The 24,612-nt window shown below is 41.8% G+C and overlaps 1 protein-coding gene across 1 annotated transcript; it reads right to left on the bottom strand.

Moving 5' to 3' along the window:
- Nucleotides 1–3,465: 3,465 nt before the first annotated feature.
- LOC309374501 (beta-Ala-His dipeptidase-like) lies at nt 3,466–21,794 on the bottom strand. The gene is made up of 12 exons (XM_081919462.1): nt 21,642–21,794; nt 16,038–16,160; nt 14,644–14,787; nt 14,208–14,370; nt 13,489–13,577; nt 11,575–11,775; nt 9,519–9,603; nt 8,274–8,434; nt 7,033–7,197; nt 5,993–6,134; nt 4,607–4,754; nt 3,466–3,948 (listed from the first exon to the last, which is right to left on the bottom strand). The coding sequence occupies exons 1-12, from the start codon at nt 21,687–21,689 to the stop codon at nt 3,858–3,860; spliced, it is 1,560 nt and encodes a 519-aa protein (XP_081775588.1). The 5' UTR covers nt 21,690–21,794; the 3' UTR covers nt 3,466–3,857.
- Between the last annotated feature and the right edge of the window lie 2,818 nt (nt 21,795–24,612).

Genomic DNA, 24,612 nt, shown 5'->3' with positions numbered 1-24,612 from the left:
TCTTCCTTCCAAGGGATCTCTATCTTCCAGCTGGATTAAGGCCCTTCAACTAGAGAACTGTTATCTGCAAAGTAGGACACATGGCCATCTAAATAGACCCACTTAATAAAGCAGTCACAAAATTACTGGCCCTTTGACTGCCCACAACCTACTGCCCAAATTATTCCCATTTTGATTTGTTACTGAGATCTACGGGGAGAAAGATCAGTTCTCAGAGAGCCATGTCACATTTTTATCAGTTATCTGTGTTTGAGAGGCCCTTGGTAGGTTTCTACATTGGGAAGTGGGTGTGGGATGCTGTAAGAGGGAAAATGCAAGGCAGACGTCTGCAGGTTCTTGGAAGGTGCAGGAGGCCAGGGCAGATCCGATTACTCAGGGCCTTTCTGCAAGGATACACATCAAATGTACCACAAGCAGACTGCACCCATTTCACAACTCTACTGCAACGACTTCTCAGTGTCAAATGTGCACCAGCCAGCCCACAGCTGATGGGGATATAGATTTGCTGGTGAGGTTCACAGCAAGCATACTGGTGGGCGGGAGTCATGATGGGCATCACTAATCATGTCACAAAATAATAGCCCATATGTGCCCAACCACACTTTCCAACGGTGCTCAGATTGTGTGAAGGGTCTATGAGAGAAGACCTGTGTGACCAAGCACAAGACAAGCATGAAATGTGATTCCGCAGAAAGTTCGCTTTTCTAATGGAATTTGAAATGTAATTGCAATGTTGATGAGTGCTTGCAGCCCTGATATAATAATGATCATCATCTTGCCATTATGAATATGCTGGGAAAATATTTCTTTCCCCCCACTATGCTCATCAGAAATAGCCACAAGCAAGTTCTCACATATTAATGTGCTATAATTGTTTTTGTTTTCAGCTTTAGTGGTTTTCCAGTGTAATTAGCATCAGAGCAGTTGATTCTGATGAAACGCTGCAAGCAATTAATGCTTCACAGAGGATTGCACCAGTAAAGACAGATGCATTGAGAGGTCTTTTAACAGCCTTAAATTACCTATTGACAAAAACATATGCACAAAACTCAGAGTAAAATGGCTGTCACCAAAAGAGAAGAGAACTAAAGATTGCTGTTCAAAGAGATTAAAGACTTGGAAAGAGATACATCTGCTGTAATGAACAAATCAGGGCTTTTGTGGAACATCAGGCAAACATTAAGACTTTGGCTTGTAGGTGGGACAAAATATACAAAGAAAGTACACATTGTAGATTTTATTTACTGCATTTTGTTATTACTAATTTACTGAGTTAGGGGGCCTTTTCTGGGGCCATAGCCCAGATGTAGAATTGTGTGGTTCATCTGGTCCCTTCACTTTTTAGTTTCTCCTCCTGACTGGTGAAGAAAATTCATATGTTAATATTGTTGCTGTTGTTTTGCTGCGTTTCAAATTCCCGTTTAAATTTACAAAAAAACTTTTAAGATGAACCTAGCATACTTTCAGTGGCAATGATCAGTGTTTGACAACTGAGATCCAGTAATTTAGCTTATTAATTGTTGTAAATTGCAAGGTACATTATCCAAGCATCTCAGAAATAAGCATGAAGGAGGCACTATTTCTTTTCTCTTCTGATTTCCCTCTGTCTGTCATACTGGCCTGGTATGCACATAACTTATCAATAGGTCCTTGAACCTTTGTCTATTTGGGATGAACAAATATTGATAATGCCTGAGCTCAGCTAATTCTCACTCAAGTAAATGGTTAATCTGGGACAAATTTCAATCTGTCAGCTATCCAATATTTGCGTTTGCATTATTTAATATTAACACAAAACTTCATATTGTGTATTAAAAAACTACAGTAATGTCATCATATCACAATTCCATCGTATCACAAAGATATTGTTCAAGTTGTGCATTTTGTTAAGATTAATAATAAGTTGTATTACGTAATTATAATACTAATAACTCAAATCTTAACAGAAGGCTCCCATAATCTATTTCTCTTGGTCTGTTAGAAGACTTTATCACTTTGTTTACAATTTCACTAGTCTTTTCTTAATTAAACATGTCTATATCCATTTTGCACTATATATCTTCCCCAAAATATTAATATATTATGAACCCATAAATCCTATCTGGTTCTAAATATCTTTTAGTATCATCAATAAATTTCTGCCTTTTTTAAAAAAACCCAAAACCTTTTCCTTCTCTGTCTTCATTCTCGGACTCTTTAAAAAAACATCAATATCTTAGATTTTCTATAATTAAACTGGCAGTAATTTGTACAATTACTTGGTGCAACTAGTACAGAATTATATCAGCCCAGATATCCACTGATTCCATGCAATTTATGCCACTGAGCCAAACATTTTGATTTTCTCACTGCAAATGTACAATGAGTCCAGCTTCCTTCTGTCTTTGCTCTTCAAATGAAAAATGTATCAAACACCAGGCAGCAAACAGTTTTCCTTATCAGTTTGGACCCACTCATCATGTTTAGGTGGACTAGCCACTTTATGTTTAGTTCAAATGTTATTCATAGAACTATTCAACACACAATTATATTTGTTTTAAGCTGAAAACTACTCTGAAGAGAGGGTGTGTCATGATATCAGAGATGTTTGCCAATCGCCACTTTGCACAGCTGCTTCAAATCAGCAGGCTCTGTTCCCCCTGGGTTTGATGCTGAAAAGAAGACAGTATCTGTGCATGAAACAAGGTAGTGCGTATGTTTTCCAAAATAGATGTGCTCAGTTCTATATTTCTAGAAAAAGAGGTGCTGGAACTCACCATGAACGCTTCCCTTGTTCTCTTATAATGGCAATGGTGCCCACTTGGCAGGTGCTAGAACTGAGTTCCTGTGAGTTCTGGCTGAAAAAAAGCCCTGGGTGTGCACTTGGTTTTTTGTATACATTCAGACACTCCTGAATAGCTTCCTGTTTTCTAGAACCAAAACCCAGTCTCAAATATCCTAGTGCATTATCAGTAAATAAGCAGACAATGTAAAATGTAATAACTGTACTACTAAAATTCTAAGGATGACACTAGCATCAGATCCTCAACACTGCATGTACCATGGTTTAGTCTTCCCATGGCACCAAACTCACAAAAGCTGAAAAGGAAGATGAAGCATATTCTGCTGTGTTGTAGACCCAGAAAAAGAGTGACAGGGGAAACTATGTAGCACAAAATATCCTTGTTGTGTGCCTTCTCCACGAGAGGTCTGGAGGGCAGCAGCACAAGAATGTGCCTTTTCAGTGGTAGCTCCACATGTTTGAATGTTCTCCCCAGAGAAGCTCACTTGGCACCTTCATTAAATATCGTTAGGAGCCAAGCAAAAACATACCTCTTCTCCCTGGCCTTTGGCTAATTAAACAATCTATGGCCTTCTGATCTGTGTGAGGAGGGGTTGCTGTTATTGTTCATTATTAAGGTGTGTATTTTGTTTTTATGTTGTAAACTGGAATAGAAATTTAATAAATAATAGTAGTAGTAGTAATAGAAGCAGACCTACTTTATTTTATTATAAGGTTTATATAGGGCACCACTTGTCAGAACAATCATCTCACAATGCAGTTGACAATGATTTATAATACATTAATAACAACAACATACAGCAGTGAACAGCCCACCTGTATTAAGATGAGTGTATATTTGTGCTCTGAAGTGCATTAAGAGATATAGGAATGATTGGAACACAGATTTAAAGGACAAAATGCATTCATAATGGAGGTGGCGGGAGGTAGTTGCGGGGTAGGACAAGTGTCTGTCAGTCCTGGAACTGAACTTATGGAAGAGCCCTTTGACGTTTTTCTGGAATCGTAACCATACATAACAGAACTACAAATCCAGTAGTCAAACTGCACTTGATCTGCCATGAAGTTGCAGTTGTCACTTGGAGCCTCTCAGTAATTCCTTATGGAGCTTTGAGATCTCCAGTAAAAAGGAGGAAAACACTTTTGTTCCATCAATGTAATTTTTTCTGATTGGGAAAGAAGAGAAAACCAACTGTCAAACAATCTAAATATTAAAGTTGCTGAATTGTATGAAATGCCCAAAATTCATTTCTTTAACTCGTAGGGACATTTTACATATACATATAATCTGATGGTACATAGAACACTGTATACATGCATGTTTCAGAAACAAAGAACTATCTGAATTGTAAACCGAAGTATAAAACCAGATGGTTGTTCAATGACTACTACATGAAATGATAGGGAAAGCGTGGAATCCGTGTCTTGCCATCATTTATATACATGCATTCCCACAGAGAAACATGCACACTTGTATTTGTGTGTGCGTGCAGAGAGGGGTGTGAGGACACTATTTTTTCTCTTCCTCATTGCCATTTTGAGGGACAGATGTAGACATATTCCATTTCTAGACCTTTTCTAACAACATGGGTGTTGTGGACTTTGTATGTGCCAGATTATAGACTCTGACGTGCTTTGGAAATATTTTAAACATATGGAGATAAAAAAAACCTTTCCTGTTTTGAAGCAGAGAAGTACAAATATTCTGCTTTCCTAGTAATTAGGAACTCTGCTCTATGCATGTATTAATGTTAAGGTAATGTGGAAATACCTTACTTCCCTCTATAAAGAGGGCCTTATATGGAATTAGTCTACCTTGTTTACCTGCTTATCTTCTCTTTCTGAGAGTGCTCTCCATCATCTGCTGCTCCAATCGGAAACATCATCACACTTTTCTTTGTTATATCCTGAAGCATCTGAGCAATTGGAATTGTTGATCCATCCCGAATCATATCTGGATCCTTTTTAAAAACTGAAACATATGGAAGTGGTAGTGGGAAGAATGTGCTCTTGGTTTTGGTTTAAAGAAATTCTACTGTTGTGGTAGTGGTTAAAAAAATCTACACAGCAGGTAGCCATAAGCAGACTGCTATATCCGCCATCCCCCAAGCTGTACCTGTTCTTCAAGTTGGAACTGATTACACTGACAAGCTCCCCCCCCCCCCCATTTCAGCCTTATGTGTGTAATATGTTATGGTGGTGGCAGAGCTAGCTTATTTGGTTGAGGGGAAGGGCATGAAAAGTTGCCTCTGGAATGCATTCAAAAGTGGCCTAATGCAGCACACAGGTTTGCATGTTAGATCTCTGGGTTTGTTTTGTTTTTTTTGGTAAGGGAAGGACAGTTGTCATAGTGGGCATGCAAAGTTGTGATGTTGTCTACCATGGCATTAAGCTGTTTCTCAGCCTAAGTTACCTCACACTTATGCCACTTTGAGCTTTTTTAAAGGAAGGACAGGAGGAAAATGTAATTAATAATAATAATAATAAACATTTTTGAAGCTATAAATATTATTAAAAACACACTGGAAAACCGGAATAGATTTGGCAGAACGGCAGGGCCAAATAGGTTGATTTTCTCTAAAATCATTAATAAGAGGGGAATAATATTTTTTTTAAAAAATGAAAATGGATACTACATATATAGGGAAGATAAGAGGATTGTTTAAAAATTCCATGAAGGAACGGGAAGCAGAAAAAAACTAGAATGATAGAAGTAATTTTCCCATTCTCACTCACACACTCACATACACATACATACATACATACATACATAGACATATACACACTTTTTTTGTCTGAAACAAAATAATTTCACCAGGGGATGCAAATTAGGTTTTCCGGAAGTTCTATAGGAGAACATGCTTCTGCTAACAAAAAATGGAATATCTGGCACTTGAAAAGCTAACCTTCCTGCTTTTTGTTGACAAAGCTAAATGAACACTTTAATTTCCCCCTTCAGATCTTGAAATATGGGTCCCCTCATGATTTGATTTGATTTGATTTGATTTGATTGGCCGGTTAATAAAAATTATTTTTTTAAAAAAATGAACACTTTAATTTCAGATTATGTGATACAGTCTAATTTATGTGTTGTGCTCAAGCTTTATTCTTTACACATATTTCACATCTTTAGAGAAACGGAAAATGAGCATGTGTAAGTCAAATAATGTTCTAAACAAATATATATATATTTCAAAAAACATTTCAAACCTCTTTTGATTGCCTTTGCAGCTGCTTTATACTGAGGATCACTGATATTAGTAATCCATGGCGATGCACCCTCTTCAGCATACACCGTCAGTTTGTTTGGGCTGTTTCGTTCAGAGAATACCTTTTCTAAATACCGTTTCACCTGAAAAGAAAATGTTTTCAATAAAAATGTTTGTGGTGTCTTTATATTATCTATATTCCATGGTGTTTGTTAGCAGCGAACCCTCTGCCACTAATTGATTGAACTGGTATGGCAGGATGGAGTAGTTGGTTGCTCAGGGAACTAAATAGTTTGCAGTCCAACTTCTTTGTGGGAAGAGATAGTTATCAGTTTGCCTGGGGTGGGACTCAAACTTCATGCAGGGAAAGAGGCAGTGTGGAACAACATAAGGGCCAGCTTCCATCTTCTACACAGAAGTAATTTATGGAGAAGGAGTGAAGCTGGGCTGTGGTGATTGAAGGAAGAGTTTGCTCTCTCTAGACCAGAGCTTTCCAAACTTTTCATGTTGGTGACATACTTTTTAGACATGCATCATTTTGCAACACAGTAATTCAGTTTTACTAGCAAACTGGAGGTTAAACTAATCCCTTTCCAACCCTTGGGAGGAGCATGGGGAGTGTTTGTGCAACATGCCAACACACTAACGTGTCACAACACACAGTTTGGAAAGCTCACATTCAGTTAGTTATGGCTTTCTCACTGTCAGCATCAAATGCATCATTGTGACCTGTCAATCTCAAAGAGACATGAGACCAAAGCAAAAGGGGGAGGGAAGTAAATTTCAGCCTAAGCAAGCAAATCTTTGGACATAGGCTTCTACATAGGTGAACTGTTAATACCAAGCAGACCATGTTATCTCTTTCAGTGCTTAATTTGTAAAATGAGAAAGTCAAGGAATCGGGTTCTCTGACCTTCACTGGTGGGATAACAATACATCACCACATACCTTTTTTTACTTTAAATATGAGAGCTGAAACAGTGCCTGGACCTGTTGTGCAAATAAGCTGAATCATAATCAAGTGTGTCTAACCAACATTACCTGACATTCCACAGTAGAAAGGTTCATGTGAGGAACTTGCCGAATTGAAAACTTTCCTATGACTCGTGATGGTATAACTGTTTTGATCCCCTTTTCATGAAAAGCTCCTTCTATCCCATGAATAGAGAGAGATGGGAAGCGCCACAAGTGTGAAAGTATTTCCTCCTTAGAAACATAATGAAACAAAAATAGGAGTTAGCCAGTCATGGCTTCTCTCAACATCTTTCTGCAATTCCCTTATTTTAGATGCAGATGATACCCAGCTCTACCTCTCTTTTAAATCAGAACCAGTGAGGGCAGTGAAGGTCCTGTGTGAGTGTCTGGAGGCGGTTGGAGGATGGATGGCGGCTAACAGATTGAGGTTGAATCCTGGCAAGACAGAAGTACTGTTTCTGGGGGACAGGAGGCGGGCAGGTGTGGAGGATTCCCTGGTCCTGAATGGGGTAACTGTGCCCCTGAAGGACCAGGTGCGCAGCCTGGGAGTCATTTTGGACTCACAGCTGTCCATGGAGGCACAGGTTAAATCTGTGTCCAGGGCAGCTGTTTACCAGCTCCATCTGGTACGTAGGCTGAGACCCTATCTGCCTGCGGACTGTCTCGCCAGAGTGGTGCATGCTCTGGTTATCTCCCGCTTGGACTACTGCAATGCACTCTACGTGGGGCTACCTTTGAAGGTGACTCGGAAACTACAACTAATCCAGAATGCGGCAGCTAGACTGGTGACTGGGAGCGGCCGCCGAGACCATATAACACCGGTCTTGAAAGACCTACATTGGCTCCCAGTATGTTTCTGAGCACAATTCAAAGTGTTGGTGCTGACCTTTAAAGCCCTAAACGGCCTCGGTCCAGTATACCTGAAGGAGCGTCTCCACCCCCATCATTCTGCCCGGACGCTGAGGTCCAGCGCTGAGGGCCTTCTGGCGGTTCCCTCATTGCGAGAAGCAAGGCTACAGGGAACCAGGCAGAGGGCCTTCTCGGTAGTGGCGCCCACCCTGTGGAACGCCCTTCCAGCAGATGTCAAAGCGATAAACAACTACCTGACATTCAGAAGACATCTTAAGGCAGCCCTGTTCAGGGAAGTTTTTAACGTGTGATTTTACTGTATTTTTGGTTTTTATGGAAGCCGCCCAGAGTGGCTGGGGAGGCCCAGCCAGATGGGCAGGGTATAAATAATAAATTATTATTATTATTATTATTTAGATGTCCTGTCATGCTTTCAATTTCTATTGACAGTATTGTACCTTGGTATCATAGAGAAATTTCTTCACACCGACGTCAACCTTGTATTGCTCTATGTCAAATTCTATTGGCTCATACAGCTTCTTCTCCTCTTCTGTAAAAGCATCAATGCCATCATAGATTCCAGGAATCAGAATGTGGCCTGATGAATCCACAAGACTGTCTATGGAACAAACACATTTTGCAAAACACACAATTGCTGTTGTTCCATGCTCAGTCATATGAGATCTGTCTGTGTGACCCTCCTTGGCCCCCTTAACCCTGTACGAGAAGGACTGACAGAATGCTATGGGCTTGTGTGCTATTTGTACTGTGTCTAGGTGTAGACAGAAGAAAGCGAAAGAGAACCATTTGGGGTGGGGGGAGTCACACGGTGGGTCAGTACCACCAACCAACCAAGAAGGTTGAGGTTGAGGAGGAAGGCTGGGATACAATTCCAAATAGTAATAATGAAAATATTTATTATTAGTAGCAGAAGTAATAGTAGTAGTATGTTTCCTTCCTAGATATAACCGGCCTTATGTGTGGGTGAACTGGAATTGAAACGGATTTCTTCTGATCGTCTGTCATCTTTTCCATCTCTGCAAATGGCTGTTGTGTGCTTAGGATTTCCATTGTGTTGGGCAAGGGGTTATTAGGGGGTGGGGACAATTGTTATTGTTGGGTGAAATTTATATCTCTCTATTTGTTACTGCTGAAAAATTACATAAAATATTAAAGGCAGTATGGTCTGGTCATTTTATGTTTGCATTACAAGCCAGCTTTAGCAAAAGCATCTTAATCTTCAGGTGTGATTCAGTTTCAAGCAACTCTGCAACATAATGTTCAAAGAAATTGTCGCAGCAAATGCAATGAGTACTCTGAAAATTCAGCATGTAATTTCATGTCCAATTAGGGTTCCACTTCAGTGTTTTTAAACACCACAGTTAGTGCCTTATAAAATAATTCTCAGTTTACCACTATGTTACCTGAGAATACCAAAGGAATGAACATTTGGCAATACCCTCAGTCCTGGCTATTATAACCTGCCCCTACTTCTCCACCTGTTCACAGAGTCTCCTCAGTCTTGTGTACATGTACGCTTGTGAATATTCATCTATAGAAACCTTGGGTTTGCCAATTAATTGCCACTCTACTATCCTACATTCCTAACTTGCCTATGAAAACTAAACCAAGCATTTTTATCATTTGTTGCAGACCTTAATTTCTGATTAAAGACTATATAGACAAACGAACAGAATTTTTACCAAGCAAGGCTATCAGATCAGACATGGGTTCCTGGACGATGCCACCTAGAGCTCCTGAATGAAGATCTCTTTCACCACCTTGTACCTAATTTAAACATGAAGACAACATCACAACCGACACATTATCATTGTTTTAATTTGCATCATAGGAATTAATTAGGAATGTCAGTATTACAAGCTCCAATCCTACTCAGAATTAGCATCATACCGGTAGTTCTGAGTAGAATTGAAGCTTGTAGTATTGACATTCCTTTTATGTTTGCACCTGAAGCTTACATCCTTTTTATTTATATAGCATAAATCTTGCATCGATTCCTTTTAACATTCAACCCCTCTGGATTACATCAACAACATATGAACGGCCAGTTGTTTCTGTTGCCCTGCATGACTCTCCTTTTCAAAGTTACCCAGGTATGACAAAATCTAGATTGTGGGAGAGGAAACTGTGGAAAGGGTTTAACTTGAATGAGAACGCCATATAGATGATGGAGAATTAATGGAGGTACAGTAAGTTTACTATCTGCATTAAACGACAGCATGGATGAACCCCAAGATAACGTGGAATTTGTTTTACACACACACACACACACACACACACACACACACACAGCTATCTCTGTGAAGGAAGAATTATGCAAATACTGCTATCTCCACCAGAAGTATCCTGGGTTGCATCAGCATGATTAGTATTCATGTATTTATTTATCTGTTACACATTTTGGAAAGTAGTTTGCCTGTCTGTCTGGTTGTACATTTGGACGTCACTCAAGGTATCATTGCCAAACTAGGCACAAGGGTTTCCAAGGTGAGGGTGGCATTCTTTGTCAATGTTTGGATGCCATTTTGATTCAAAATGACAGGCTGAAATGTGACTTTGGTTACTGTTTCTTGGTATAGGTTTGGCTGTCTCTTGAGATAACTTGACACAATAGTTTTTGATGCAGGGTATGAGCAGACTTTGTTACTATTTGGATACTGGACACCATTATGGATCAAGATGGTGGACCAAAACATCACTTCAGCATTACTTTGGCTTTTGACATAGTTTTGGCCACCTCTCAGCATGAAGGCTCCTGAGGTGGTGGTCTTCATCACTGTTTGGATGCCAGGCACCATTTTGAATCAATATGGTGGACTGAAATGTGACTTCTGCATGACCTCTCCCTGTTTGTGGCATGACTGGTCCAAACTCACAAAGTATACTATCCATTTTAAAAGTGCAGTGCATTTTGATTCTACAAATTCCTGGGCAGTGCAAGGCACTTCCTGATTTTGCAAAATAAATGTTTGATATAAGCAAAGGAGACAGCGACTATGACCTTAGCAGCGATGATTAAGTGTACTGGAATACCAACTAAAAGGGGGAGTAGAAGTGGGACAAAGGGTGGAAGGAATGCTCTATCAGTAGCACAATTTGCATCCTTTCTACCTAACATCAAAGCCAGAAAAATAATGTTTTAGACACATATGATGTCAGAGACTGGCAGGACCCCAAAGAGTGTGGGGCAGAGGCAGGGGACCAGGGATCAGGGGAATGACCCAGGAGAGGGGGCCAGTGATATATAGGGTTTGGCACTGCCCACAAGGCAAGAGGCAGGAAAGGGAAAGAAGGAAGAGTCAGGGCAGTCCAAGAAGGAGAAAGACAGGCAGTATGTGGTGGAAGAAGAAGAGGTTGTTCTGGTGATGGATGGGTCAGTAGACTCCCCACCTTCCACCACCCCACTGTATCCTTGAAGCAGGAGGGGCTTGAAGCAAGAAGAGCAGCGGCAACTTCCATGAAGAAGACGTCTCTGGTTGCAGGTGCGCAACCCATCAGAGGGAGGGTATATAAGCCAGCACAGGGGCAGGTTCTCACTGTTGCTGCAACTGCTCCACTGGACACAGTTATCAGGGAGAGCTGCCTAGTGGCCTGAAGTGTGTGCTCACGTGTGTGCATCCGGAGCACTGCGGGAGTTGCTGGAAGTGCTTCTTCTGTCGATAAAGACTTAATTATCAGGCGAGTGCCTTCTTTAGCTGAGGGGGGCCAGGACATGTGACTCCATTATTACCCTTTTACCTCCACAGAGAAGCCGGCATTTCCCCGAGTCCCATACGTAAGAGCTGGCTTTTCCGTGCTGAGCCAAGTATTATCTGAAATCACAATATAGTCAACATTGGAGAAAAACTGCTCTTTCTCTCTTTCAACCAGTTCTTTTAGTCCAATGGAGATTGCTTCTTCCATGCCTTCAATAAGAAACTTGAGGTTTACTGGCAAGTCCTAAAAACAAAAAATGTCAAGTTACCTGAAGGAAAATGCACTCTCAGTAAAAAGTCAATTCTATTTTTTTGTCCAGTTACCTCTGGGCTCAACTACTGTAATGTGTTCTACGCAGGCGATCATAACAACGAGTGCAGGATGCAGTGGCCAGGGTGCTGATGGCTGTTCCTTGACACATATGCACCCAGTTTGGAACAATATGCATTCGGCTGCTGATTCATTTCTCTACCCAAATCAAGAGCAGCCATTAATCATCCCTTGTGAGTAACTGGATTCTGTCCCACAAGAATATCCTTCCTTGATTAAGACAAATGTCCTCTTTTGCATTTCTTGAGAAATCTAAGCCTGTCCTTTTCAGAAGAGACAGGGTCACCTTATAAAAATACAAATTTGATTGGCTAAGATGCAGGAGGGTGTTTGCCTTACATCTGTAGTGAGAAATTTAACTGAAGTGATTCATGATCTCCTATGATTGTTCTTCACCTTCACCCTTTTGTTATGTAATGACTTTCGGGCCTGCTGTTTACTGCTGAATCAGAACAAACGTCAGTCAGGTTTTCTGCGGATTGGCGTTTGTTCTGATTCAGAAATAAGCAGCAGGATTTCCTGGGGAAAGCAGCAGGACAATAGAAAAACCTCTCAGACCCATGCCTAGAAATTATGGAAGAACCGGAAGTGTGGCGTGAGCCCTAAGATGCCTTGTTCAGCTTTTCAGAATGCATCCTAAACGCTGCACCATGCTGCTCTGTTTCAAAAATCCCATAAAGCCTGGCTGCTTTGTTATCATGTCTATTATATTTCTTTTTGGAGCTAGTCAGGACAAGGCACTAGCTAGCAGATTTTTGTTTTCATTCCTGCTTCCTTTTACTAGAATAAGAAAGCTCAGCAGAACCCAAAGTAACATAAGGAGATACTTAAAAACGAAGGGAGGCTCTTGAGGGTCCTGGTGGATTAGGGGAGGCTTGAGGGGAGAAACTGCTGGTGGTGGTCTCCATTTAGGAGGAGACCCCGACCCTGTTTTCTCCCAACAACCCAAGAAAATTGTGACTCTTGGAACACGAACTCTACCCTGGCTGTGAGAGTGTACTGCCATGTTGCAATGAAAATCCTCCCCCCTTCTTTTTGCTTCTCTGCAGTTACCTTACAGCAGGACAGATCACATCCATGTCTCAACTCTCACTTTTTTCTAACTTTCTGATTTCACAGTTCTTGTCCAAGTCTAGTTCTCTTAGATCTGATCTCTAGAGTTTTACACCCTTCCTAGTCTTCAAGTCTCCACCTCAGATTATCATACAAGGTGATTACTGCTAGATTCTCTGAATTTAATCAGTGTTGGTCTGAATGTAATCCAGGCCCATTGGGACAAGGTCTGTGGTGTGCAATACTGTCCAGCAAAGTTCTAAAGATCACAGCCATGTGGGCCTTTGGCATACAGTCATAACTCGGGTTACAGACGCTTCAGGTTGCATTTTTTCGGGTTATGAACTGCCAAAACCCGGAAGTACCAGAACGGGTTACTTCCGGGTTTTGGCAGTCGCCCATGCGCAGAAGTGCTAAATCGCACTTTGCGCATAAGCACCGAATCGCAACCCGCGTGTGCGCAGACACGCCGCGGCAGGTTGCCAACGTGCATCCCACATGGATCACGTTCGCATCCCGAGCATCCACTGTACTAGCAAATCTGGTAACAGCACACTTTTTTACTTGACTTACTTTTCTTAGTTCTTTGAATGCACTCACTGCATGTATCCAGGCTAGGACAGGTCCTTTGTTATCTGTTGCTCCACGCCCATAAAGGTTCCCTCCAGATAAAGAAAGCTCGTATTAAACTTTTAAACTTCTGATAATGCTAAAGGTAGAATTGAAATGGTACAACACAACAACAAAGAGACTAAGCTATGAATCAGGAGGTCCCTGGTCTGCCTCTTGCCTCTGTCATGAATTTAATATATTCTCTTCAGCCTCACTACCCCTCAAACAATGTTCAAGGGAATAAGGGTGGCTCAACTCCAGGTATGGTTGTTGTTGCTGTTGTTAAATTTGTATACTGCCCAATCCCTGCAGGTCTCAGAGTGGTTCACAAGAGGAAGCAGAATACCCACATTCATTTTACTCTGGGTTTAGGCTTTGATTTAGCTCCGAAGATGGCTTTGGTAATCAGTGGTGACCTCTTTTAGGATAGAAACAGCGGGGGAGCATAAACTTGTTGGGTTTTCATGAGACCATTAATCCACAGCATCTGATTTTATTATTTTATTAATGAAATTTATATACCGCCCTTCATCAAAAGATCTCTTCCACGAATTCAGCTAACGCCATTAAACAGAAGCTGAATTATGAAACAAAGTTGGGGGTGGTGTGTGTGGGTGTGGCCGTGTGAAATGCATACAACATTAAAATAACCATGTCAAAAGCAATGGTGATGTACATACCACCAATTTCAGTCAATACATAGGGATCTGTTTCCCACCCATCTGACTTTTTAGCAGGCATCACATCCACATGTCCATAAAAACACACAGTGGGCTTTAGTGGATCTTCTCCAAGCTCTGCCAGAATGACAGGAGGTAATGGAATATCTGTGCCATCAAGTACCTGCAGAGGTATAGTGAGGCATTGCTCCATTAAATTCAAAACCTTAGGAAAACAGGAAGGCATTATGTTTTGAAACAAAGGCTTGGAACCAAAGAATCATGAGCAGAATCCTTCTTGCTCATGGAATGCGTCTTCTGAACCAGCCTTGCCTTCTCACTATCGCAACTTGAAGGTCAACCCCCCAACCCACCATGATGTGTACTGCACAAGGAGCTGCAGCTGAGGAGGAATAAGCGGAAAGCTGATATATTCCCACCTCAAACCCCTTGTTACCTGCTGGACGGACATATTGACCAACATCACATTTGCTCCTAAGTCCTGGAGACGACTTTTAGCTTTTTCTACCATTTCTATCACTTGTGATCTTTGCTCTGGTTGTATGGAATCACTCTCCACAGCTACCCATTCCTTAAGAGTCTGAAATAAAAAATCAGTTATCATGTTGGTGTTATGAAGTGTCATATAAAGCTTTAAATGAACTCTGTGGTCATTTTTTTCCTTTGTGTTCATTTTTTCCTTGCTATTTAAGAATTCAGTAATTAGATAGAAATGGCCTCTGGGTGGGACCACTATTAAAGGTGCGGTAATCCATCTTGGTAAATCCTATTTCCTTCTAATTATATCTAAGGGACCCGTCACTATAAAATCTTCCCTTTTTAAGAAGAAGCATGGAAGAATCAGAGAAACAATAAGGATGTCCACCCTCACTATTTTCTCCATCCTGAAATTTTGTTTGGATTATGTAATTGCATTTATTCTGTATTGTCAGATAACCATTGTCTGATTTCAGGAACACCCATGAACACAACAGGTAATGCAAGTGCAGTTAACTTAATTCTCAGAGCCAAACTAATAGTGATGGGGACAGCTTTGTCTGTTTAGTTACATCTCTGCTATGTTCTGCTCTAAAAGATGGGGTGGGGGAGCCTGTGTTTACAAAAAAAAAAAAAAAAGATGTGGCTCTGTAAAATTATCTTCCCTGCCTTGGGTACTAAGAGAAAAGTATCTGTGATGTCAGTGTGTGGGCATGTAAAGCCTAGAGATGAATGTGCCCATGAATGTGCCTTTTGTTATTAAAAAAAAAAATAGAACCCCACTTCATTTAGGATAGCTCAGTTGGTAGAACATGAGACTTATTCCCATGATTGTGAGTTCAAGCCCCGCACTGGGCAAAAGATTCCTGCGTTGCAAAGGGTTGGACTAGATGACCCTCTGAATCCTTTCTAACTCTATGATTCTTTCTTCATACTTGAATGGGGAAATGTTGCAAAATACCACATCTAGTTTGCCCCTAGAAGGGTTATTTATAAACAGGGTTATTTATAAACTGTTGTGTTGTGCAACAAAGTACCATTGAGTACCTATGCCTTGCCTGTTGGTATTATTTGGTTTTGCCAAAGGAAAGAGGAAAAACAACATTTTTGTCATACCTTGCTTATAAACACCAAGCACCTTGGTAACGAAGTAACTGCCTAGCTGAGCAATTGGGAAAAAAGAGGCAGAGAAGGTTACTCTCTGCTCTGTAGTTCAAGCTGGCGCTGTTATCCTATGCAAACTCGACTGGCAGGGAACCTTGTTATACAAAAGGAATTGCTTCCAAGTAAGGAACCGTGGGGTTGAGTGGCACATTTTTTGCTAGCAGAGTTCACATTTGGCGCTGCTTTTACCTTAACAAATTTTTCTTGATGGTTGTCAATGTACTGGAAAAGCTGGTCCTCCAACGATGTGGAATTTAAAATAGAGGAGCTGCCCACACCACAGAGCAGCATGACGAGGAAGATATGGAAGACCTGCAGGTGGTGAGAGACAAGGTTCGGCGTGTTAAAGAGCACCCTCAAGCACATGCAGCATAATAGACTGAATACACTGTTGACTGTATGGCCTGCCGTCCACATGCTACTGTTACAGAATGGAAAATACAAGAAGGAGGAGGAATATCTGGACTGCTTTTAACACAGAGAGGGCAAATTGCTGGTTCATGGGCTGGGTTTCGCCCTGAGGTAGTGATGGGTAATGGTTTTCCCCTGTGCATTTGCAAGAGCGTTTAGTACCCATGACTGATTTTTTGCCACATGCAGTCCCTGAAGTAGTTACAAGCAGACAATGCCTTGGGCCAAAGAAGGTTATCCGCACCTGCTGTTTCAACACACACAGTAAAAATGAAGGCAATTTAGCAATATTTCTACCATTACCACCCTAGTAAAGTTTATGGGCGTGAGTCTTTCAGCATGGATTTTCACCAAAAGGTGAAAGCATGTAAAAACATCTACTCAAGGACATATACTCATAAGTCATATTTCACTTTCAAAAGAAAAGGGGCGGTGGTGGCCCAATTCAAACAGTGCTTCTAATGTTTTAATTTCTTTCAAGGACCATATTTCATATATCAGGCAATAAATAGCTTTGGCAGATGATTAAATTACAGGGAAAAGCCAAAACATTCTATAACTCTAAAAGCCTTGCATATTCTTACTCCAGCAGCATGCTTCTCTGCAATACAAAATAAAAACGTACAGCTTCAATTATCAAGTATACTAGAATTCATAGTACAAGGGTGCTGAGATAACACATTTGTAGTCTTTCTAATCTGTGTCTACCAGAGTTGAGAACTAGGTTCTGGGAGGAAGGAAGTACGGTATAATCAAGTTCCACACAGAGTCCAAAGGTACATCACACAGCAAGTCTGCTAAAACAGCACAAACGGGGTCTCCTGATAGTTAAAATGGATTATTTTTTCTGTGGGCAACCCATCGCACAAACGCCATAAAACAGGCAAAGTGCACCTCATCAGCAGTTGCCCGTTTTTACTATCAGAAAGGTAATCAATTTATTCCTGCGGCCAATCAGATATTTCAAACAAAAGTGCAATCCCAGATATTCTATGGAATCCCGCTATGGGTCCAAGCATATAACAGTGATTTAAAAAAGATTCACTCCAGCTTTCTGAGACGTATTCTTGGACTCCCAGCTATGATCAAATATGAAACAATGTGTGCAGAAATAGGCATACACACAATGGAATATTGGGCATGGTCCACCTCAATAAAGTACTGGTTACGCTGCCATTTTCGCTGCCCTCCATCAAGTCTGCTCGCTGATTTGCTCAATGACTCCTATAAATCAAGATGGTATCAGCACCTCGAAAAAAAGATTGAATCTTTAGGCATCGAGCTGGAGCCCCTGTGCAATTCTAATGAGCAATACATTTTCCATAATATCCTAACTAGACTAAAGGATGTCGAGAGACAAAATATTATGGCAGCTGTAAACAAAATTTGCTCCCCCATATTCTACGATTTAAATATCTTAGATAGCAGAGCCAATTACGTCACTAAATTAATAATCCCAGCCCAACGTAGGGCTTTTATGCTGGCCCGTTTGAATGTTTTTCCCTCAGCATTTGTCAGGGGAAGATATCAAAACATTCCTAGAAACAAGAGATTCTGCAGATGTTCTATGAATGTCCCGGACACTGTAGAGCATATTCTCTTTCATTGCCCATTGTACAGTACGCTCCGTCAACGCGTGCTGTCCCCTCTCTCGGGTGGTCTGGAACCCCAGCAAGGTGAATGTGTGGGACTCTACCTATCCGACGTTGACCAAAGGGTAACGGCGGGGGTAGCCGAGTTTTTGGTAGCAGTCCTCCAAGGAGCAGGTTAACAAAGAAAACCATTGACTTTATATGTATATATATATATATATGTATGTAGCCAACTGCTGCCCTTTTATATATATTTCAAGGCCTTTATATGTTATTTTCTCTTTTATGGTTTTATTCGCATAATGCCTAATAAAGGTTTGATAAGTAAGTATTATTTTTTCTGACACAGCAAGTCTCTGCACAAATACAGAGCAAGGAGTGGAACAGATTCATTATGCTTATACAGTTATCAGCCTATTGATTCCTGGATGAGGACACAGTGCAAGGATAAAGACGCTCCCATTGATCTCTCGAGAAAAAGCCCTTGACTTCAAATCGTAAGAAGATCACTATCTTAGAGTGTCTGCTTTTTTTTTCCTTTTTACATTATTCTCCTGAGAATAGAGTCCTATTTGGCTTATGTTCAGCTTGTGGTCTACTAAGACCCCTAGATCCTTTTCACATGTACTACTGGCAAGGCAAGTGTCCCCCACCTTATATTTGCGCAGCTGGTTCTTCCTGCCTAAGTGCAGAGTTTTACATTCGCCCCTATTTAAATCCATTTTGTCAGTTGGAAGGGACACCAAGGGTCATCTAGCCCAGCCCCCTGAAATGCATTAATCTCACGACAGATGGCCATCCAACCTTTGCTTAAAAACATCCAAGGAAGGAGAATCCATCACCTCTCGTGGGAGTCTCTTCCCTTGTCAAGCAGCAGCAGCATACTTATAAGTATTTTATTATTTATACACCGCCATCTGGCTGGGCTGCCCTCGCCCCTTGTGTGGAGCGAAAGGGTAAGCACCTTGAGCAATCCCTCTGGGCAGCTGCTTTTGGACTTCGTGGGCTGCACAAAAATGCGAGTCCCAAAGACGCTCCCGACGGCAAAAGAGCACAGCACGTGGCAGCCCTGACCTGACCGGTGGGCAGCAGCCTCTTTAGACCCCCCTCAATACCATTTACGAAGTTGCTGCGCGAGAAAAAAAGAGAGAAAAGCAGCTCGACGCCTCTGAGGGAACTTGCCCGGAGAGAGAATGCGGCACTTACTCAGGCGGGAGCCTTAAATAGAAACCGATCCTCCAATCAGAAACCGAAGCCTGGCGCGGCTGGCTGTTCCCCGCTTGCGATTGGCTCCCGCCGCCTCGCGTTGGGGAAAGGAGGCCGCGCAAGCGCAGGGCTTGCTCGGGACGGACGGAGATGCGCCGCTGTCATTGCGGGCGTCCGGCTGGGCAGGGAGGCTTATGAACAGGTCCGTGGGCAGGCGGAGCCCAGGGAGCCCTCGGGCAGGGACGGCCTTGGGAAAGGCGGCTGCCTTCGGCTGAGAAACGGGCTGCGAGCCTTTATCCGCTTCCCAGTGGGAGCAAACTCCACTGAACTGCATAGGTTTCCGATGAAGTATCAGAGCCCGCCCAAGAAATTTGGCCGACTGAGGAGCAGCAACAACTGGGGGGGGGGGGAGGGGGAGACACACACACGTATCAAGTGCAGTGCCAGATTTACATATAAGCTAAATAAGCTATAGCTTAGGGCCCCCCAAAAAACTGAAATAATTTTTTTAAACTACATTTCCAAAATATAAGATAAAAAACAAATAAAGTAAAACCTACATATAGCAACAGTGTTTTGTGTTGCCTAGGCTCCTACTGCATAGGTAATGGGCCCCACCTGCTAGCCTGCTCCCTAAAATATTGGTTTGCTCATTTCTATATATAGGGTGCCTACATTGTGCATGGCCTGGTTGCATGGCAACATGTGCAAATGGCTTTAGGTCCATAAATTACCATATATCGTATATTCAACACAACAAGGAGACAATTTGTTGTTGACAAAGGACAGCTGGACATATAAAGGGCCCTGTTATTCAGTCGCTTAGGGCCTCATCAAACCTAAATCCGGCCCTGGTCAAGTGCATACAGTATCTACCCCACACTGCTCAAAGATGCAGGTTTTGGAGTGCCTGAGGTAGTCACCTTCACCCTGACTAACCTGAAAATGGATTACATTGTTAAGCCTTGGAAGGAGCAGCATTTTCTTAGCTTCTCTATATTCTTTGTTTTCTGTTTTTGCCCAACACAGGAAGAAGCCTCAGACTATCTGGGTCACCCAGCTCAGTATTGTTTACCCTAACAGCAATTCCCATGCTGCCCCCACCTCCCGTGGGAAAAAAAAGGAATTTAAATGGTAATACAATAAAAAACAACATAAGAATATTTAATGTGATCAAATAAGAATATTTCACGTGGTCTTCACAATTCCATAGGTGACGTCGCCAAAGCTTTTGGTCCGCAGGCCACATTTGGGGAACTCCTGCTCTAGCTGGCAGTAGGTATCCAATGACTCAGGCACGAGAAACATCAAGATAAGCCGGACACATCTGTATTGGAGGAGTGTGACAGATTCACCCGTATTGGGGACAGAGCCAAGAAGGTGCTGCAAAGGGTGCTGCACCAATGGAAAAATGGAAGGCGGGCACCAAATTCTGGTGTCACACAGGGCACCACTGATATTTGAAAGCCCAAAGTCCACACTGTGTTTTGGATAATGTGTGAACACTGATTAAAACCCAGCACTGGAAAAACATTTGAGAACCCAGTAAAGATTCAGTAGTAGCAATAAGTCTTCAAGTCTTTTCATTAATCATTTGTTCATCCCATATTTTCAGTGCATTTCTCAGTCGCTTTCCAAACCACAAACATCATTCTTCAAAAAGAAAAGAAGTGGATTTGTTGCACTAGGGCAACAGATCACTTAACCCCGTTTAAATACACCACTCTAAAGCCCCAGTATGCACGTGAATCTCTCCTGCAAAATATTGATAGGGGGGTAGGCACCTTAAATTACCCAAACCCAGTGAGAGACCCCCATGTAAGAGGCACTCACACATGAATGCTGCACATCTGCATCACAATGCTTATCCAGACCTCATTGTCTTGACCTTATGTCATGTTTGGTGCACACGGGGACACACTTCTCTGCCTGAGGCCACTGCTTGCTGTATATAACAAGCTGGATCAGATGTGTGCCCCTCCCTTCGTATTTTAATTACTCAAGTAACACCAAAAAGTTGTACAAATCAAAATATGCTGAGTATTTTGCTGAGCAAAATAATCACCCTGTTCACTTAAGAGTGATTAATACTTTGCTTTCAGTTAACATCAGCATTCACAGAGCCATGTGGCCCATGAAAAGGTACTGCTATAAGCAATAATATAAATATATAAATACTTACACAGCACTTTCCTTCAAACTCGATAGGAAGTTGCCCAAGAAAGTGAGGCTTAACTATTATTACACTTCAACTAATTACTAATCTAGTTCTGGTACACTTTCACAAAAATACATTCAGGATGATACATGCGGAAGAGAGAGAGACATAGAGACAGAGAGGATGGACTCCTTTGATAGCGTACAAGGCGAATATTTTAAATTTCGCACCCAGATGGTCTACACTAGTAATGAGGAAACTGTGACCTTCTGGATGTTGTCAGACTACAACTCCCATCACCCTTGATCTGTGGCCATGCTGGCTGAGGCTGATGGAAGAAGGAATCCAGTAACATCTGCAGGGCCACAGATTTCCCATCCCTGTTCTATATCCAAACCCCAGGTATGGAGCTTAAAGACGACATACCATGATGAGGAGTTCTGACAGCAAAGAAGCCGCTTGGCGGTTCAGCATACAAAGCAATACTATTTCAATCTCCTGTCCTGACTGCGGATCTTCTTTCAGGTTTCTGCTAGCTTTCTTATAAAACCAATCCCACCCTGTCTTTTTATTTGTTGATTTTAAAAAAAAACATTCTTAGCTCCATGTGGGAGCAGGACAAAGGACATGTCAACAAAGGCAACTGGACACACTCCCTTGTTTTATAAGGAAAGGGGCCAACATTCTATGTTCAAGCTTCAAAATAAATGTTCCTAAAACATTGCGTTTCTCGTTCCTGTTCTCTAACCCCTGCCTGTTTTTAAGGCCATCTCTTGTTTGTTCTATGTAAATACACCTGCAAGAGGGGTGAGGACCCATTTAACCTCCCCAAAGTTGAGTGCTTTCTTTGACTTGGTCATAATTTTGATACGGAAGCCTTATTGGGACATGGACACTTGAAGTGCATTCAAAAATTGATATAAAGCAACATTAACAATTATAAAAAACAATTTCACATTGTTCTTACGTTTCAGTCTTTGAGGATAGAAGATTATGGGAATGAAGAGCGGTCTCCAGGAAAAACAACAACAGATCAAATAGAAAGCCCTAATGCACCAGCATCATATGCCTCTGGCAAACACTTTAAGCAGCTTTTGCAACCAAAATTCACAGCAGAAAGAGCACTGAAACCAATACTGAAGCAAACTCACCTTAGTATTCCAAGGTTCACAGGTCAACATGGTAATACATAATAGCACAATCAGGCTAGCTGCTGAGAATCTCTCATTAATCTCTCTCAATATACGGTACATTTTATATGTTGGTTGACAAATGGTTAAGATTCCCAGAATAATTTTATTAATGAGCAAGTGTTTTAGTCAACAATTCCTGTCACAGAACTGTGGAGCTGGACATGATCCCAAGAGTCATCTGGACCAACCCCCTGCAAGGCAGGAATCACAACTAAAGAATCCCTGGCCTCTGCTGAAAAACCACCACCACTTTTTTAAAAAAACAAACAAACAAAAAACCATAAGCATTAAATCACAAATTCATTACATTTTAATCAAATGTATTCAGCTCATAGATTGAAAGTAACTGTGGAGCAGATAGGGCATTTTTTCTTGATAGCCAGCAAACATTTCCACTCATACACTCCCCATAAAAGGACAGCCTTGGTTAGGCCGCAATTGCAAACACACTTACTTTGGAGTAAGTCATATTGAACTGAACTAGATTTACTTTAGAGTAGATAAAACCCGCAGAAGCTTGGTGACCCAATGCGTGCCATGTGTACCAAGAAGCCATAATTGAAGCCACATGGACATTGTACCTTGCCAGTAGCAGCCGGCAAGGTACAACAGGGGTAAGAGTGGCCTCTGATGGCAACACTGCCATTTGCCAAAGTAGGGATTGTCACCGCTACTTTTCTAGAAAAAGAGGTGCTGGAACACACTGTAAATGCCTCCCTTGTTCTCTTATGACAATGGTGTCCACCTGAGATGGAAAAAAAGCCCTGGGGATTGTGTGAGTAGGCACCAAGGATGAGGGGTTGTGGTCCAAGATGTAGGGGTCCAGAGACTCCCCATTAACTTAACCATGCCACTCTGACCACTCACACACTGCTACTGCACTTTGCACACAGAGTTCCTGAATATGAAGCATTTTACCCTTCAGAGGTGGGGAACTTGTGGCTTCCCCTATGTCGCTACACTCCAGCTTCCATCAAAGCCAGCGAACATGGCCAGAGGTCAAGGATGATGGGATTTGTAGTCCAGCAACATCTGGAGACCACTTCAGATTCACTTCAACAGTGCCTCTGGCAACCAGTCGGTTCAGCAGCTTGAGACATATTACACTAACTTCGGTTAGAGCACCAGCTAAATTACAACCCTGCCGAAGTAGAGCTAATTCAATTATGGATATGCTCTGGTAACATTATTGACTGCTTGTGCACAGGTCAGCTCTTGAAGGCTGCCCAAAATATGGTATGATTATTAATTCAGCCTTAGGACTGCTTGAATGGAATACCTCTTGCTTGTCTTAAACAACTGCAGCACCTACCAGTATACAACTCAAGATATTGCTTCTCATCTTTAAATCCCTATACAGCTTAGAAATCTGGTGCCTGGAGGGCAGTCTTTCTCCACATGAGTTGGCCCAAGATGTTCAGTGGAGGGCTTTGGGGGGACCCCTTCCCTACCTGAAGTGAGGTGGGTAATGGCCAAGAACATGCCTTCTATTTTGTGGTACCACAAATGTGGAATGCTCTTCCCACTAGGAACACTTGCATGAGACAGACCTTGATGCCTTTCTAGCCCTTGTTAAGCCACTCAGGCTTTTTCATGGTTTTTATCTCAGTTGATCGCTGAAATTCTGTGTCTTACTGTGAAATTATGCAGCTGCTGTTCAATTATTTCTGATTTTCGTTAATAAGCTGTAAGCCACGCTGGGAGACTTATGACTGAAGAGCTGGGATGACAAGTAACAAATAAGCAAGGCTAATTTTTTTGCACATCTACTCTTATACTAAAGGGCCCTTATATGCTCTCAGCCATAGTAACATATAAACACTCCCAGAGTCAAATATTCATCCAACACATACCTGAGATGCCCCCAGCATGTGCTCGTATACGTATAATAGTTAAAATACTTAAGTGTCTTGTTCAGTAGTTAAGCGGGTGGAAACCACTAAACAGTTCTTGAAGTTGTTGGATGTTCAGATGACTCGGGCATATGCATCAATAGCTCAGATCCAACAGTATCAATGCATATGATCAACCCACACGTTTGGGTCAACTTTGGGGCCTTAAGGCTGCAGGGAATGCATGCCACCTGCATGTGTGGCCAAAAATGTGTGCAGCAGCCACCACACACACACGCACACACACACACACACACACACAAAACCCCACTGTCAGCTGATCTGTGCAAGGAAAGTTCCATTCGCATCCCC

The sequence above is a fragment of the Podarcis melisellensis genome (assembly GCF_964234715.1).
Source record: "Podarcis melisellensis genome assembly, chromosome: 7".
NCBI classification, from domain to species: domain Eukaryota; kingdom Metazoa; phylum Chordata; class Lepidosauria; order Squamata; family Lacertidae; genus Podarcis; species Podarcis melisellensis.
The sequence above is the reverse complement of the archived record's forward strand: the minus strand, read 5'-3'. Positions and strand labels throughout refer to the sequence as shown.

What these genes read in the sequence shown, in the direction of transcription:
- LOC309374501 (XM_081919462.1), bottom strand. Translation starts at nt 21,689, where the DNA reads ATGCTGAACCGCCAAGCGGCTTCTTTGCTGTCAGAACTCCTCATCATG. An exon ending in TGATCTGATAGCCTTGCTTG is followed by an intron (nt 8,435 to 9,518) that starts GTAAAAATTCTG and finishes TTTGTTCCATAG; the next exon opens with ACAGTCTTGTGGATTCATCA. An exon ending in TTTCTACTGTGGAATGTCAG is followed by an intron (nt 6,135 to 7,032) that starts GTAATGTTGGTT and finishes TTTTCTTTTCAG; the next exon opens with GTGAAACGGTATTTAGAAAA.